Raw genomic sequence first — 16,454 nt, 5'->3', positions numbered from 1 at the left:
CTGTTTAAGTTTTAACCTGTTACCCCTTGTGCTGTCGCTACAGTCCCTAATGAAGAGTCCCTCCCCAGCATCCTTGTAGGTCCCCTTCAGATATTGCAAGGCTGCTATGAGGTCTCCACGCAGCCTTCTCTTCTCCAGGCTGAACAGCCCCAACTTTCTCAGCCTGTCTTCATACGGGAGGTACCCCAGCCCCTTGATCATCCCCGTGGCCCTCCTCTGGACTCGTTCCAACAGTTCCATGTCCTTTTTATGTTGAGGACACCAGAACTGCACACAATACTCCAAGTGAGGTCTCACGAGAGCAGAGCAGAGGAGCAGGATCACCTCCTTTGACCTGCTGGTCACGCTCCTTTTGATGCAGCCCAGGATACGGTTGGCTTTCTGGGCTGTGAGCGCACACTGCCGGCTCATGTTAAGTTTCTCATCGACCAGCACCCCTCAAGTCCTTCTCCTCAGGGCTGCTCTCAATCTCTTCTCTGCCCAACCTGTAGCTGTGCCTGGGATTGCTCTGACCCAGGTGTAGGACCTTGCACTTGTCATGGTTAAAATTCATAAGGTTGTCATCGGCCCACCTCACAAGCCTGTCAAGGTCCCTCTGGATTGTATCATATCCCCGTAGACGTGTACACATCTCTTGTTTGCTCCCCATACTACGGGCGTTTGTATAGAGGCAAATTTTTCTGTATTAGTGTTGCTTAAGAGTTATAATATGAACAGGCACACAAAAATCTTTGTATAGACAAATTAATGTAGAGGTAGGAATGCTGTCAGACACAGCTGTAGTCCTTCAACTTGAAATACGAAAAACAGAAGCTGAAAATTAGATTTCACGAATAAACAGTTTCTAGTTTGAACACAATTACTAGGGCACTTAATTGCTCAGATATGTATGTAGGTGTCCTGGGTTTAGCAGTAGCAGTCGTTTTTCTCCTTCTTAGTAGCTGGTGCAGTGCTGTGTTTTTGACTTTTGGCCTGGGAACAGAACAGATAACACTGATGTTTTCAGTTACTGCTCAAATGTTTAGGCTGACCAAGGACTTTGTGAGCCTCATGCTCTGCCAGGGAGGAGGGGAAGCCGGGAGGAAGCAGAGACAGGACACTTGACCCAAACTGACCAAAGAGGTATTCCATACCACAGCACGTCATGCCCAGGATGTAACTGAGAGTTACCCGGAAGGGCTAGGACTGCAGGGTTGGATCAGGTATCGGTCAGTGCTTGGTCGGGCTGGGGGGCGAGTTATCGGTCGGCGGGTGGTGGTATTCTCTTCCCTTGTTATTTCCTTTATCATTATTATCACTGGTGGTAGCAGTAGTGATTTGTGTTATACCTTAGTTACTAAACTGTTCTTATCTCAACCCGTGGGAGTTGCATTCTTTTCGATTCTCCTCTCCGTCCCTCTGGGAGTAGGGGGAAGGAAAGAAAGAGGGAGGAAAGGGGGGGAGTGAGTGAACGAGCTGTCTGGCTGGGTTTAAACCATGACAGCAGGAAAGGAAACTAAAGGGGGGATGTACTCAATGTAGACCAAGAGGGAGCACTGTCAGAATAATATGTTCATTTCCAATATCCCTATTTGAAAAAAGATGATGATAAACGTGAAGGCGTTCAAAAGGAGGCGCATGTTAACCAGTAAACATCTGATCAATGATTGTGGGTTTTCCTTCCATGATTTTGAGGCCACTATATTTTTGTTTACCAAAGATCAAATCAAACTTAAGATCTTGCTGAACAAAATAGTTATGAGGCTTTTTTTCTGTGAAGCTTCAGGAGGTCAGGCTAGATGGTAGCGTTAGAGTATGGATCCAGATCGCAATACTAGGTATATCTTAATATATCCTTTTGTAATTTATCTAATAACTATTGTTTTCTTGGCTTTTCTAAATATTAAAGAAATTAGGTGTGAATTGCAAAAGCCGATATGTGTAAGTGTAGCTTTTGTGCTGTATCTTTAAGTGCCCTGTCAATTAGTTTTTAACTTCCCTGTCTTTCTTTGATGGTTCTTCCTGTCTGCTTTTCCTGCTCTATGAAGAGGCAATAGGAAAGAGTAATCTTTCTTTGGCAGATAGGTTCTATGTTTATGTTGAATGAAGCTTTACTTGCTCAATTTTTACTTTATTTTAACATGTGCCTCAGTATGTTTGCAACCAGTTATTTACTTTTCTGTTCTGAGATCAGACTCCATAACAGCAACTTCAGCAAATTCCATGCATCTGTGTAAAACAGCTTTTTTGTAAAATACTAAGAGCTCTTCAGTGCATTATAGAATGATACACAGGTTTGCTGAGCATGGACTGCTAGGAAAATAATAGATATTAACATTCATTTTGATTTTGACAACAGCTTGAGCTTAATTTTGCACTGTTTGCTTCTAAACCAATAGGAATGCTAGCTCATGTATTCAGGAATTAAACTTCAGTCACGCTGAACTGAAATTCTAGTGTGATCTTAAGCTTGTAATGTTAAATTTTGAAGTTTGTATTGCTCAAGTTATGCCTTTTGTCATAATGGGGCTTTTCATTCAAATGGATTCTTTTATTGACTGGAGAAACTAGTAATACAGGATTAGTGAATTCAGTGTGTTTCCTTTGTTATCAGGTATAAGTACAAGCATGTGAGGCTAAACATAAAACTACAGTCTGTTTTTTCTTTTTCTTTTTTTTTTCTACTTGCCACTTTTATTCTTCCATTTCCTATCAAACTGAAACATATGGTGGTTTTGGTTTTCTTGCTTTGTACAGTTCATATATTATTGGTGATATATAATGTTAAATTCAGGGATATTTACTTAGCGGTATCAGATAATTTTAAAAGCTTTCTGTTTTTATGCAGTTCCTGAGTTTATTATTTTTCTTCTTTGGTGATCTTGAATTTCTTGGTCCTCCAGTGAAAGGCATAAATGGAAGAGTAGAAGTTCCTCCAAGTCACCTAAAACAAGAAAAACAAAGTCTTCACAAACTCCTTCTCCAACAAGGTCAGTTTGATGTAAACATAAAAGTTAATGAGCAGTAAAGGAGGATGTGCTGAGTTCAGCTGTAACAGTTGTTATTCTTCTTAGTAGCTGGTGCAGTGCTGTGGTTTTGGCTTTAGTCTGAAAGAGTGCTGATAACGCACCGGTGTTTTATTTGCTAAGTAATGCTTACCCCAATCAAGGACTTTTCAGTCTCATGCTTTGCTAGTGCGGAGGGGCACAAGAAGCCAGGAGGAAGCAAAGACAGGACATCTGACCCAAAGTAGCCAAAGGGGCATTCCATACCACAGCATGTCATGCCCGGTACAGAAACTGGGGTCAGTTACCTGGAAGACACAGATCGCTGCTCAGGTTGGGCTGAGTATCAGTCGGCGGGTGGTGAGAAGTTGTATTGTGCTTCACTTGTGTTTATGATTTTTTTTCCTTTCCCCTTTTAGTTTTATATTCTCTCCCCTTGTTATTTCCCTTATCATTATTATTATTGGTGGTAGCAGTAGTAGTTTTGTATTATACCTTAGTTACTGGACTGTTCTTATCTCAACTCGTGGGAGTTACATTCTTTTGATTCTCCTCCCCACCCTTCCGGGAGTGGGGGAAAGAAGTGGGGGAGTGAGTGGGTGGCTGCGTGGTTCTGAGTTACCGGCTGGGCTTAAACCATGACAGAGGAAAAAGTTACAGTATTTTTATTAAATTGAAATGTGACCTGGAGATCAGTGTTATGAAAGGAGCTAACTCAATTTGTGCTTTTTCTGGATTTTTTTTTTTTTTTTTAATTCATGAAGGTTCAAAAATTCAAAGTTTTCTTTTTGGAGGAAAAGGTCTGTTTTTCAATAAACAGAACACTCAAAGGTAGATGAAGATGCATATATTGAAAACAATTTGGGAATGATGTTTATAGATTTACTGCCTTTTCACTAACCATCTCCAATAATTTAAGTTGGTCAGCACGATTCAGTTCTAATTTAAAATGAACCAAGAAAGCCCTTCATGGATTTGATCTTTGGTATGCTTTCAACTGGAGAGTTTTAAATCTGTTAGCGATGCAAATTTGCTTCAAATCAATAAAAGCCTTTCATTGGGTGCAGATTAATTTGATTTTCTCTTTGCAAATGCCATATATATATATTTTCTGGTCGCTCGCAGTCCAGAAAGCCAACCGTATCCTGGGCTGCATTAAAAGGAGCGTGACCAGGAGGTGGAAGGAGGTGATCCTGCCCCTCTACTCTGCTCTTGTGAGACCTCACTTGGAGTGCTGTGTACAGGTCTGGTGTCCTCAACATAAAAAGGACATGGAACTGTTGGAACGAGTCCAGAGGAGGGCCACGAGGATGATCAGGGGGCTGGAGCACCACCTGTATAAAGACAAGGGGTCTGAGAAAGTTGGGGCTGTTCAGCCTGGAGAAGAGAAGGCTGCGTGGAGACCTCATAGCAGCCTTGCAGTATCTGAAGGGGGGCTATAGGGATGCTGGGGATGGACTATTCATTAGGGACTGTAATGATAGGACAAGGGGTAACGGGTTAAAACTTAAACAGGGGAAGTTTAGATTGGCTATAAGGAGGAAGTTTTTTACTGTAAGGGTGGTGAGGCACTGGAATGGGCTGCCCAGGGAGGTAGTGAATGCTCCATCCCTGGCAGTGTTCAAGGCTGGGTTGGACGAAGCCTTGGGTGACATGGTTTAGTGGGAGGTGTCCCTGCCCACGGCAGGGGGGTTGGAACTAGATGATCTTAAGGTCCTTTCCAACCCTAACTATTCTATGATTCTATGATATACTGAACACATGCATTCTTTAGCTCTCTTCTCTTGTCTTTAGGAAGGGGGTTTTGTATGTGGTTTGGGTTTTCTGTTTGTGGGTTCTTTTTATTTATATGAGTTTAGTTTGCAGTTAAATGGTTTGAACGTGTCTCAGTCTTTCTGCATTGGTAATACACTTTTTGATGTTGGATCAATTTCTGATTTGAGTGAAAATTTTCTTAAACAGAAACAAGAAAGAAAAAAAAAGAGAAAAGGATACAAATAATGAAAGAAGAGAAAGGGAGCACTCCACCTCCAAGAAAAAAAGTAGCAAGGAAAAAGAAGGAAAGGAAAAATCTGACAATAACACCACTACTTTGAAGGTAAGCTGCGTGACCAAGTGAAAAGCTGAGTGGAGTGATGCGAGTGGAATGATTATTTGAATTCCCTCCCTTTTTCTTCACCCTTCTTTTTTCCCCATTTTCCTTAACAAATTATTCCTGCTTGAGTTTAGGTTTTGCCAGTCAGAGACATGGAAGTGATTCTTCGGTTGATCTCAGTAGGCCAGTTTGAAGTCTGTGTGTTTCAACTTCACTGCAGCTTGTGTGAATAGGTTACAGAAACGCTTTGTTTTGTTCTCACTCCTTGATCTGTGCTGTATGTTAGGAGTTGGCTGACTGCCTAGCTGTATGAGCAGGCAAAAAAAGCAGATTGTGTAACTAAGTAGCAGAGTTCATGGTTAGTTGAGCTGTGGTGTGGTTTAACCCCAGCTGGCAACTAAGTACCACACAGCCACTTGCTCACCTCCCCCCCAATGGGATGTGTCGTGGTTTAAACCCAGTCAGGCAACTTGTTCACTCACTCCCAGTGAGCGGTGCCGGGCTGACAGCAGTCGAGGGCCCCCTCCCCCCCCAGGGCTCTCCCCTTCCCCGCTCCCGGAGGAACGGGGAGGAGGATCGAAAGAGTGCAACTCCCATGGGTTGAGACAAGAACAGTCCAGCAAACAATGTACAACACAAATCACCAACGACAACAATGATAAGAGAAAATAACAAGGGAAGAGAATACAATACCACCGGCCAAGAAATGAGTCCCACCTGGAAGCCCGTGTCCTTCCGGGTAACTCCCAGTTACCCCCCACCCCGGGCATGATGTGCTGTGGTATGGAATACCTCTTTGGCTAGCCTGGGTCAGGCACACCGTCTCTGCTTCCTCACGGCTTCCCTTCTCCCTGGCAGAGCATGAACCTCACAAAGTCCTTGGTCAGGGTAAACATCACTTAGCAACAACCGAAAACATCGGTTTCACCAACACTGTTCCCAGGCTAGAAGTCAAAACACAGCACTGCACCAGGTACCACGAAGGAGAAACATGACTGCTACTGCTGAACCCAGGACATTATCACCCCTTATTCCATACCATTCACGTTTTCAATACACCATCGCTCTCCCACATATATACATCCATATACATACAGACCAAGAGAAAAAGATCATTTTCTTAGTGCATGGGCCAATCCCTATAATGCTGCCGAGTCCATTCAGTCCATGATGTCAGGTTCCATCTCTTGTAACAATCTTTCAGGGCAGGAAAGACTGTGTGCAGTATTGAATCGTTGCCTGCTGATGCTGGTCGTTCCTTTACTGCAGAACTCATCCGGTTCTATCAAAGTTCATTCTCTGTTGGGATGATGGTTGGAGGGAAGTCAGAGCTAGTCGCTGGTGACCTGGAGACATCTAGTTGATGAGCTATAAAAGTATTACACAGCAGGCAACAGCATACAATTGAGTTCACGGGCTGTTTTCCCCTAAAATCAAATCCCCTTGAGGTATACATCGGACTTCCCCATCTTCCCGCATTACCCACCAAGTATATCCAGGTCCCTGGGCAAAAGCAATCCCACAAGTGGGTTTGGCTTTACCTGAAGCAGGAATAACCCAGACTGTCTTCCCCAGCAAATTTTTCATATGCACCACGGGAACTTTGTCCCCCTCTACAATATGTAAAAGTTCTGACTGGGCTGGGCCAGCCCTGTTGGCAGATCCTCTGGTGTTGACCAACCAGGTGGCCTTTGGGAAGTGTGTATCCCAATGCTTGAAAGTTCCCCCACCCATTGCTCTCAGTGTAGTTTTTAACAGCCCATTGTACCGTTCGTTTTTCCCAGAGGCTCGTGCATGGTAGGGGATGTGATATATCCACTCAATGCCATGTTCTTTGGCCCAAATATCTATAAGGTTATTCCGGAAATGAGTCCCATTGTCTGACTCACTTCTCTCTGGGGTGCCGTGTCGCCACAAAGTCTGTTTCTCAAGGCCTAGGATAGTGTTCCGGGCAGTGGCATGGGGCACAGCGTATGTTTCCAGCCACCCGGTGGTTGCTTCCACCATGGTAAGCACATGGCGCTTGCCTTGGCGTGATGTCGGCAGTGTGATATAGTCAATCTGCCAGGCCTCCCCATATTTATACTTCAACCATCGTCCTCCATTCCAAAGAGGCTTTAAGCGCTTGTCTTGTTTAATTGCAGCACATGTTTCACACTCATGAATAACCTGGGCAATAGTGTCCATTGTTAAGTCCACCCCTCGATCACGAGCCCATCTATATGTTGCATCTCTGCCCTGATGGCCTGAGGTGTCATGGGCCCACCAGGCTAAAAATACTTCACGGATCAGCTGATGGATGGGAATCAGGGAGTCTCGGTTGGTGCGATATTGCCGCCGGTGCACTGTTGTGGTCGCAACTGGCACTTGTTGCTCTTCGACTTTCAGCAACCCCACAGCAGAGGGATCTTCTGAGAGACCAGGCAAGGTGGACAGCTGCTCAATTTCCTCAGTCTCCAAAGCAGCAATACCAAAAGCCCACCGGTACCCTTTTGGGTCTTTGAAGTACCCTCTCTTGAGGTAGTCTATGCCGAGGATGCATGGAGCCTCTGGACCAGTCACAATAGGGTGCTTTTGCCATTCCCTCCCAGTCAGGCTGATTTCAGCCTCCAGCACAGTCAACTCTTGGGATCCTCCTGTCACTCCATAAATATAGATGGGCTCCACCCCCTGACATCTTGATGGCATCAGGGTACACTGTGCACCGGTATCTACTAGAGCCTTATACTTCTGTGGGACTGATGTGCCAGGCCATCTGATCCACACAGTCCAGTAAATCCGATTGTCCCCTACCTCCACCTGGCTGGAGGCAGGGCCCCTCTAATGGTCATCACAGTGTTGGACACTTAAGTCGTGGTAAAAGGGATTCTTCGTTATCACAGGAGCTGGAGTAAAATCAGCTCTTCCATTCCATCTGGGAAACTGCTCACCAGAGACTGAAGCCGTAGCTCTCATGGGACGATCAGTCTTGGCCCTTGCTGCCCTCTTCAGTTCACTCACCCGTTCCTCCAAAGCTGAAGTAGGTTTTCCATCCCACTTTGTCATGTCTTCTCCGTGATCCTGCAGGTAAAACCATAGGGTACCCCGTGGTGTATACCTCCTGTATCTCCTCTCTTGAACAATAGGACGCCTTTTGTTAATAGCTGAGACGTGTGTTGGTACACGTGAGGAGCTGGATAAATCAGATAGATCGTCCCTCAATTGTTTGAGGTCCTGGGACAGTTTTTCCACAGCTGAGATGATGGAAGGGGTGAGATTGTCTTCGAACTCTCGGAGTTTATGAACCATTTCATCCGCTGTTAGTGGTACTATGTCATTCCAGGTTACTGTTGCCAATGAGTGGGCATATGATGACGGTGCATTCCGTGTAAGTTTTCGCCACATGGGTCGTGTACATTCAACTTCATCTGGATCTATGGGTGTATCCCCGTTATTCGGCTTGATGTGATAGATCATCTCTACGATGGCTGATTCCCTCAGAGACTGGATGCCTTTGTCTATAGTAGTCCACTTGGCCAAACGACTCATAACATCGTCCTTGTATGGAAACCTTTCTTTCACAGCTGCCAAGAGCCGCCTCCAAAGGCTGAGGGACTTTTTCTCTCTTGCAATTGCTTTGTCAATTCCCCCTCCTCTAGCAAGTGATCCCAGCTGCTTGGCTTCTGTACCTTCTAGTTCGTGACCATCGGCCCCATTGTCCCAGCATCGGAGTAACCAGGTGATGATGTGTTCCCCTGGTTGACGGGTAAAATCTTTTCGCATATTCCGCATCTCGGTTGAGGTCCGAGGTCGAGAAGTTACCTCTTCTTCTTCTTCTTCTTCGTCATGTGATGATGACTCCTGATCAGATTCTGGACCGGGTGGTGAATTCATTGTTTCTTCATCTCGCTTCACCCTTCTTGCCTCTTTTTTGCTTGTTCTCTTGCGTACAGGGGCAACCGATATTGGTACGAATTGGTCCTCTGGTTTGGCTGCAGTAATTATCACTGTGGTTTGAGTAACAGCTGTACTTGTTGCTGGGGGTGGTGCAGCTGCTGTGCTTGGAGCTGGGGTAACCGCGCTGTCTGTTGCAGTCGAAGTTTGAGTAGCTGCTGTACTTGCCACTGGGGTAGCTGCGCTGTTCATTGCAGCCAAAGTTTGAGTAGCGACTGTACTTGTCGCTGGGGGTGGTGAAGCTGCTGTGCCTGGAGCTGGAGTAGCTGCGCTGACTGTTGCTTTGCCCTCAGATCCACCGACATTCTTTTCCTTTTGAAGGTGCTGGATAGTGTTGAACAAGGCCCTGTAAGCATAGGCCAAGCCCCAGCACGTTGCCATGATTTGTCCATCTCTGGTATGGCCAGAATGACCACACACCTCATTTAAGTGTTTTACTAATTCTTCTGGATTTTGCAGTTGTTCGGTAGTGAAATTCCAAAGTACTGGAGGGGCCCACTGACCTAGATACTTGCCCATACTATCCCACACACCCTGCCACTCATGGCTGTCCAGCCTCAAGGAAAATCTCTTGGTCCTCCTACATCACCGTTTGACCCCAGACAAGACCCAAACCTGACTCTGCCTAACTCTTGAAATCAGTCGTGGGCAAAACACACTCTGTATGCGTGCTAGCATGGTGATTCCCATCACCATCAGCAAACAAGTCTCAACAGCATTAAAAGGCCATTCAAAAAATTCAAAACTCTCAAATGTAAATGGTCTGGGGGGACGACTGGGAGGGTAAAAGGATGTCTCCTTCACAGGTTGAGCACCCGAGAAGAAGAAAAAAGATGTGTAATTGCTAAGCGCTTCTATTATATACCACCCAAAGTATAAAGGTGGTGACCACACTGGGAACATAAGCCAGATCAGTTTCATGATCAATGATTCTATTGTATTGCAAGTCATTACCATAAAGTACAATGAGACAAAAACCTTAGCCCAAGCCCCACACTTGAAAAACACTAATACAGCAAATACCGGATGGAAGTAAGATATGATATACTGAAACTGTGAGATCAAGAGGAACAACCTTGAGAGCCAATAAATCAGCATTGTGACGAGTGACTATTAATCCGGTCAGATCTGTTCTTATCTCAACCCCTCGTGCCCCACGTTGGGCTCCAAAAAGAACTGTCATGGTTTAAACCCAGGCAGGTAACTTGTTCACTCACTCCCAGTGAGTGGTGCTGGGCTGACAGCAATCGAGGGCCCCCCTCCCCCCCCCCGGGGCTCTCCCCTTCCCCGCTCCTGGAGGAATGGGGAGGAGGATCGAAAGAGTGCAACTCCTACGGGCTGAGACAAGAACAGTCCAGCAACCAATGTACAACACAAATCACCACCGCTACTACCAACGACAACAATGATAAGAGAAAATAACAAGGGAAGAGAATACAATACCACCGGCCAAGAAACGAGTCCCACCCGGAAGCCCGTGTCCTTCTGGGTAACTCCCAGTTACCCCCCACCCTGGGAGGTGGAAAAGAGAATTGCAAGAGTGAGAAAACTTATTGGTTGAGATGAAGGTAAATAAGTTAAACCGTAGACTCATGGAATGGTTTAGGGTTGGAAGGGACCCTAAAGCATACCTAGTTCCAACCCTCTGCCATGGGCAGGGACACCTTCCACTAGACTAGGTTGCTCCAAGCCCTGTCCAACCTGGCCTTGAACACTGCCAGGGATGGGTCAGCCGCAGGTTCTCTGGGCAACCTGTGCCAGTGCCTCACCACCCTCACAGGGAAGAACGTCTTCCTAAGATCTACTCTAAATCTCCCCTCTGTCAGTTTAAAGCCATTGTCCCTTGTCCTGTCCCTGCAGGTTCTTGTAAAAAGCCCTTCTCCAGCTTTCTTGTTGGCCCCTTTAGGCATTGGAAGCTGCTCTAAGGTCTCCCCAGAGCCTTCTGTTCTCCAGGATGAACAAACCCAACTCTCAGCTTGTCTCCATAGCAGAGGTGCTCCAGCCCTCTGAGCATCTCTGTGGCCTCCTCTGGACTCGCTCAAGCAGGTCCACATTCTTCTTGTATTGGGGCCACCAGAGCTCAACGCAGTACTCCAGGGTGGTTTCACTAGAGCAGCGTAGAGGGAGAACACCGCTTGTCCCTGGTCACCACTTGGATATCAAGCCATCAACCCCAAGTCTTTGAATGCGACTGTCCAACCAATTCCTTATCCACCAAGTGGTCCATCTGTCAAATCCATCCCTCTCCAGTTTAGAGATGAGGATGCCATGCGGAAGGGTGTCAAATGCCTTGCAGAAGTCCAGGTAGATGACATTGGTTGTTTGGTCTTCCCAAGTAACCATTTATGTGTGATGGAGTCCTGCTTTCCTGGAGATGGCTGAACTGCCTGCAAATAGAAAGCGATGAATTCATTTCTTGTTTTGCTTTACTTGCATGTATGGGTTTTGCTTTATGTTTTTGCAACATGAAGAAGGCCAAGGTACTCAATGCCTTTTTTGCCTCGGTCTTCAGTGGCAAGAGCTGCAGCCACACTGCCCAAGTTGCAGAAGGCAAAGGCAGGGACTGGGAGAATGAAGAACAGCCTGCTGTAGGAGAAGAACGGGTTCAAGGTCATCTGAGGTATCTGAAGGTTCACAAGTCTATGTGACCTGTCAAGATGAATCCGTGGGTGAGGAAACTGGCAGATGAATTTGCCAAGCCATTATCCATCATATTTGAAAAATCGTGGCAGCCTGGTGAAGTTCCTGCTGACTGGAAAAAGGGAACTATAACCCCCATTTTTTAAAAGGGAAAAAAGGAAGGCCTGGGTAACTACAGACCAGTCAGTCTCACCTTGGAGCCCCGCAAGATCATGGAGCAGATCCTCCTGGAATCTGTGCTAAGTCACATGAACAATAGGAGGGTGACTGGTGACAGCCAGAATGGCTTCCCTAAGGGCAAATTGTGCCTGACAAATTTGGTGGCCTCCCATGATGGGGCAACAGCATTGGTGGATAAGGGAAGAGCAGCTGACATCATCTACTTGGACTTGTGCAAGGCACTTGACACTGTCCTACATGGCATCCTTGTCTCTAAAATGGAGAGACATGAATTTGATGGATGGACCACTCATTCAATTAGGAATTGGCCGGATGGCTGCACTCAGAGTGTTGTGGTCAGCAACTCGATGTTCAAGTGGCAGGCAGTGACTAGTGGTGTTCCTCAGGGGTCAGTATTGGCACCAATCCTTTTCATCATCTTTGTTGGTGACATGCACAGTGGGATCAAGGGCACCCTCAGCAAGTTTGCTGATGACACCAAGCTGTGTGGTCTGGTTGACACACTGGAGGGAAGGGATGGGATCCAGAGGGACCTTGACAGGCTGGAGAGGTGGGCCAGCGCAAACCTCATGAAGTTCCGCAAGGCCAAATATAAGGTCCTACATGTGGGCCGGGGCAATCCCAAGCACAACTACAGTCTGGGCAGAGACTAGAGAGAGCAGCCCTGCGGAGAAGGACTTGAGGGTGTTGGTCAATAAGAAACTTAACATGAGCCGGCAGTGTGCACTTGCAGCCCAGAAAGGCAACCCTGTGCTGGGCTGCTTCACCAGCAGCATGACCAGCAGGTTGAGGGGGGGGATTCTTCCCCTCTACTCCGTGCTCGTGAAACCCCATTTGGAGTACTGCATCCAGCCCCTGGGCCCCCAACATAAGAAGGACATGGAGCTGTTGGAGCAAGTCCAGAGGGTAGCCACGGAGATGCTCAGAGGGCTGGAGCACTTCTATGAAGACAGGCTGAGAGAGCTGGGCTTGTTCAGCCTGGATAAGAGAAGGCTCCGGGGAGACCTTAGAGCAGCTTTCCTGTACCTATAAAGGGGCCGACAAGAAAGCTGAAGAGGGGCTTTTGACAAGCACCTGTAGGGACAGGACAAGGGGAACTTCCTTTAAACCAACAGAGGGGAGATTTAAAGTAGATCTTAGGAAGTTCTTCCCTGTGAGGGTGGTGAGGCACTGCACAGGTTGCCCAGAGAAGCTGTGGCTGCCCCGTCCCTGGCAGTGTTCAAGGCCATCGAGGATGGGGCTTCATCCTAGTGGAAGGTGTCCCTGCCCATGGCAGGGGGTTGGAACTAGATGAGCTTTAAGGTCTTTTCCAACCCAAACCAGTCTGTAATTCTATGATGGTTCTATAATAAGCAGTACATCAAGCAGCAAAAGCAGAAGGTAGCCAATAACAAGCACTAGCCTCTAATATACAGTAAAGCAAGCAAGCTACATGGCAAGCACAGAAGCCTGCCAGTTAATAGCTAAATAGAAGCTGTAAATTCCATGTGGCACATTTCATTTAAATCTGTTGTTATCTTGAACCCTTCAAGCCCCCCACTGGGTGCTAAAAAGGAGTGTTGTGGTTTAACCCCAGTTGGCAACTAAGCCCCACACAGTCACTCGCTCATTTCTTTTCCGCCGGTGGGATGGAGGAGAGAATAAGAAAGATAAAAGTGAGAAAAATCATGGGTTGAGATAAAAACATTTTAATAGGTAAAGCAAAAGCTGCACATGAAAGTAAAACAAGGAATTCACTCACCGCTTCCCGTGGTTAGGCAAGTGTTCTGCCATCTCCAGGAAAGCAGGGTTTCATCACGCATAATGGTTACTTGGGAAGGCAAATGCCATTGCTCTGAACATTCCCCTTTCCCCTCTTCCTTCTCCCAGCTTTTACTGCTGATCATTATTATTATTGGTGGTACTAGTAGTAGTTTTGTATGATACTTTAGTTACTGGGCTGCTTTTATCTCAACCCGTGGGATTTGCATTCTTTCGATTCTCCTCCCCATCCCTCCCAGAGCAGGGGAGGAAGAAGAGGGGGGAGTGAGTGAGTGAGTGAGCGGCTGTGTGGTTTTGAGTTACCATCTGGGCTTAAACCATGACAGTGTGACATCATATGGTATGGAACATCCCTTAGGTCAGTTGGGGTCAGCTGTCTCAGCTGTGTCCCCTCCCAACTCCTTGTCCACCCACAACCTCCTCGCTGGTGGAGTGGGGTGAGAAGCAGAAAAGGCCTTGGCTCTGTGTTAGCACTGCTCAGCAGTAACTAAAACATCCTGTGTTATCACCACTGTTTTTACCACATATCCAAAACATAGCCCGATAATAGGTACTGTGAAGAAAAGTAACTATCCCAGCCAAAACCAGCACAGGCTTTCAAGCTGGAATGACTCTTTATAAACTTTAACTCTGCAATTCACCGTCTCCCTGCTTGCTTTGGTCCTGGGCTGCATACTGGGATATTGGAATCTGCAGGAGTAAAGTTGAAGATTTGAGGAAGAGTAGTATGAAATTTTTCTATTGCAAAATAGGAGATGTGATTAAGAAAAGAAATATCTTCAAATTGTTTAATCTTACTGAATCCTAGAATAGTTAGGGTTGGAAAGGACCTAAAGATCATCTAGTTCCAACCCCCCCGCCATGGGCAGGGACACTGTCCAACGCGGCCTTGAACACCGCCAGGGATGGAGCATTCACAACTTCCTTGGGCAACCCATTCCAGTGCCTCACCACCCTTACAGTAAAGAACTTCTTCCTTATATCTAATCTAAACTTCCCCTGTTTAAGTTTGAACCCGTTACCCCTTGTCCTATCACTACAGTCCTTAATGAAGAGTCCCTCCCCAGCTAAATCAAGTCACCTAAATCAAGGTGACTCTTTTCACACGCTTAAGTAATTGTCTTACCCAAGAACTCAGTTACCTGACAAAAAATATGGAAAAATAAAAAAATTGTTTTTATTTAAAAAATATGGTGAAGTCTTAATTTCTGAAACTGTTTCTCATAGGTCCCATGATGCTGCTTGTTCTGTTTTACCTGAATATTGATCTTTAAGATAGATGACTATGACAGTGATTTCTTGGGTGACAGGTTGTTATAACTGCCTAATTTCAGCCTATTGCCTTTTTCTTTTTACTGTTTTGTGGTTGTTTGTGGGTTTTTTTTAGTTTTGTGTTTTGTTTGTTTGGGGTTTTTTTGTTGGTTGTTTGGTTGGTTTGGTTTTGTTTGGTTTGGTTTGTTTTTTTTGAGCTGACACCTATGTTCTGAAAATTGCTGAGATAAGATAGGCATGTAAAAATTGAGGCAATCAAAATACCAAGAAGTGGTTGGAAGTCATATCCTGTAATGCTAAGAATATGATTATTTTCTTTATTTTCTTTTTTTAATAATTTTATCTTTGGTAGGACAAAGACCACACTAAAGAGGATCTGAATTCAGAAACTGACAAGGAAGTAGGCAATAGAGATACACGAATGACAGATGAAGCCAAACTACAACAGAATGGGAACTGTCAACCAAATGATGAAAACCTGTCAATTAAAATGGAAGAGGTTCAAAGCAAAGAATGGACCTCTGACTCAACTAAGAAATGAAATCCAAAGCTTTTAATTTCCCAGTATGAGGAAGAAAATGTCAAAGTAATCAACCTGAACATGGTGACGGTGCTAGTAGCTCTTCCAATTCTTGTGATAGCTTTGTCAATTTCTTACTGAAAGGACAAATACCATCAGAACTATTAATCTCTGAAAATCCGTGCATTTCCATGATGGCTGTACTTATTCATAAAATGATTTGTGTTAAGTTTTGCCATAAGCTGTTACAAATAAGTAGAAACTGAAAGATGTAAACCTGTACTATCAAAAAAAACTGGATATGCATTGAAGGTTATTTAATATACTGCTTATTGATGAGTTTTGTGTTGTTTTACTTTGTGGGTTAAAAAAATCCACAAAGTTTTCAATGTATGCTGTTTGTGCTTGGAAATGGTGCATAAATATATGCGCTTTCTTTTGTTGTAAATTAAAACTATAGAAAAAGGGGTTTTAAACATAAGCATAGTTTTACAGTTCTTATGTTAAATGCGCACTGACTAGTTTGTTTTCCATGTGCTCGCTGCTTGAAGTTCTTGGGTTTTATTTAAAACTATTTCTTATTAATAACCTTAAAATGAATATTTCTTTTGAACAATGCATGCTACTTTTCCGTTCGTAGAAGAAACATCACCATGTTATAGGTAATAGGCTAGTTTACTGGGTTATTTTGGGGTTGTTTTGTTGTTTAATTTTGTCCTTCCAGAAGTGAGCATGTCTGTATGATATTAGAACTTACAGCTTTGTTTTGAGCTGTACTGCAGTGTGTCTGTTCAACTGAAAATAGTACAAGTGTCATTATGAAAATAATTTTTTTCCCATTTGTTGAAAAAAAATATGGGAGCACAAGCAGAAGCTTTAGTGCCTTCTTAAAATAATGTGTCATTTTCTAGAAATGTATATGTGCTATTACTCATTTTCAGCTAAATCTTAGAATCATAGAATAGTTAGGGTTCGAAAGGACCTTAAGATCATCTAGTTCCAACCCCCCTGCCATGGGCAGGGACACCTCCCACTAAACCATGTCACCCAAGGCTTCGTCCAACCCAGC

General features: G+C 45.0%; 1 protein-coding gene across 4 annotated transcripts in view; it reads left to right on the top strand.

Moving 5' to 3' along the window:
- The window catches only part of LOC133262055 (splicing regulatory glutamine/lysine-rich protein 1-like), a 45,047-nt gene extending 29,044 nt beyond the window's left edge, over nucleotides 1-16,003 (top strand). For 3 of the 4 annotated variants that reach the window (XM_061440944.1, XM_061440941.1, XM_061440943.1), the window contains 3 exons: nucleotides 2,883-2,969; nucleotides 4,947-5,082; nucleotides 15,218-16,003. In XM_061440944.1, coding sequence (XP_061296928.1) covers nucleotides 2,883-2,969; nucleotides 4,947-5,082; nucleotides 15,218-15,406 — 412 coding nt within the window. In that variant the 3' untranslated portion in view covers nucleotides 15,407-16,003. The remainder of the gene's footprint in view (nucleotides 1-2,882; nucleotides 2,970-4,946; nucleotides 5,083-15,217) is intronic. The other variant, XM_061440942.1, reaches the window with a different exon arrangement.
- Nucleotides 16,004-16,454: the final 451 nt, after the last annotated feature.

The sequence above is a fragment of the Pezoporus flaviventris genome, unplaced genomic scaffold, assembly GCF_033815535.1.
Source record: "Pezoporus flaviventris isolate CSIRO_AGI_PZ_B2104156 unplaced genomic scaffold, CSIRO_AGI_Pfla_v1 ptg000185l, whole genome shotgun sequence".
NCBI classification, from domain to species: domain Eukaryota; kingdom Metazoa; phylum Chordata; class Aves; order Psittaciformes; family Psittacidae; genus Pezoporus; species Pezoporus flaviventris.
This window is presented reverse-complemented; position numbering and strand designations above follow the sequence as displayed.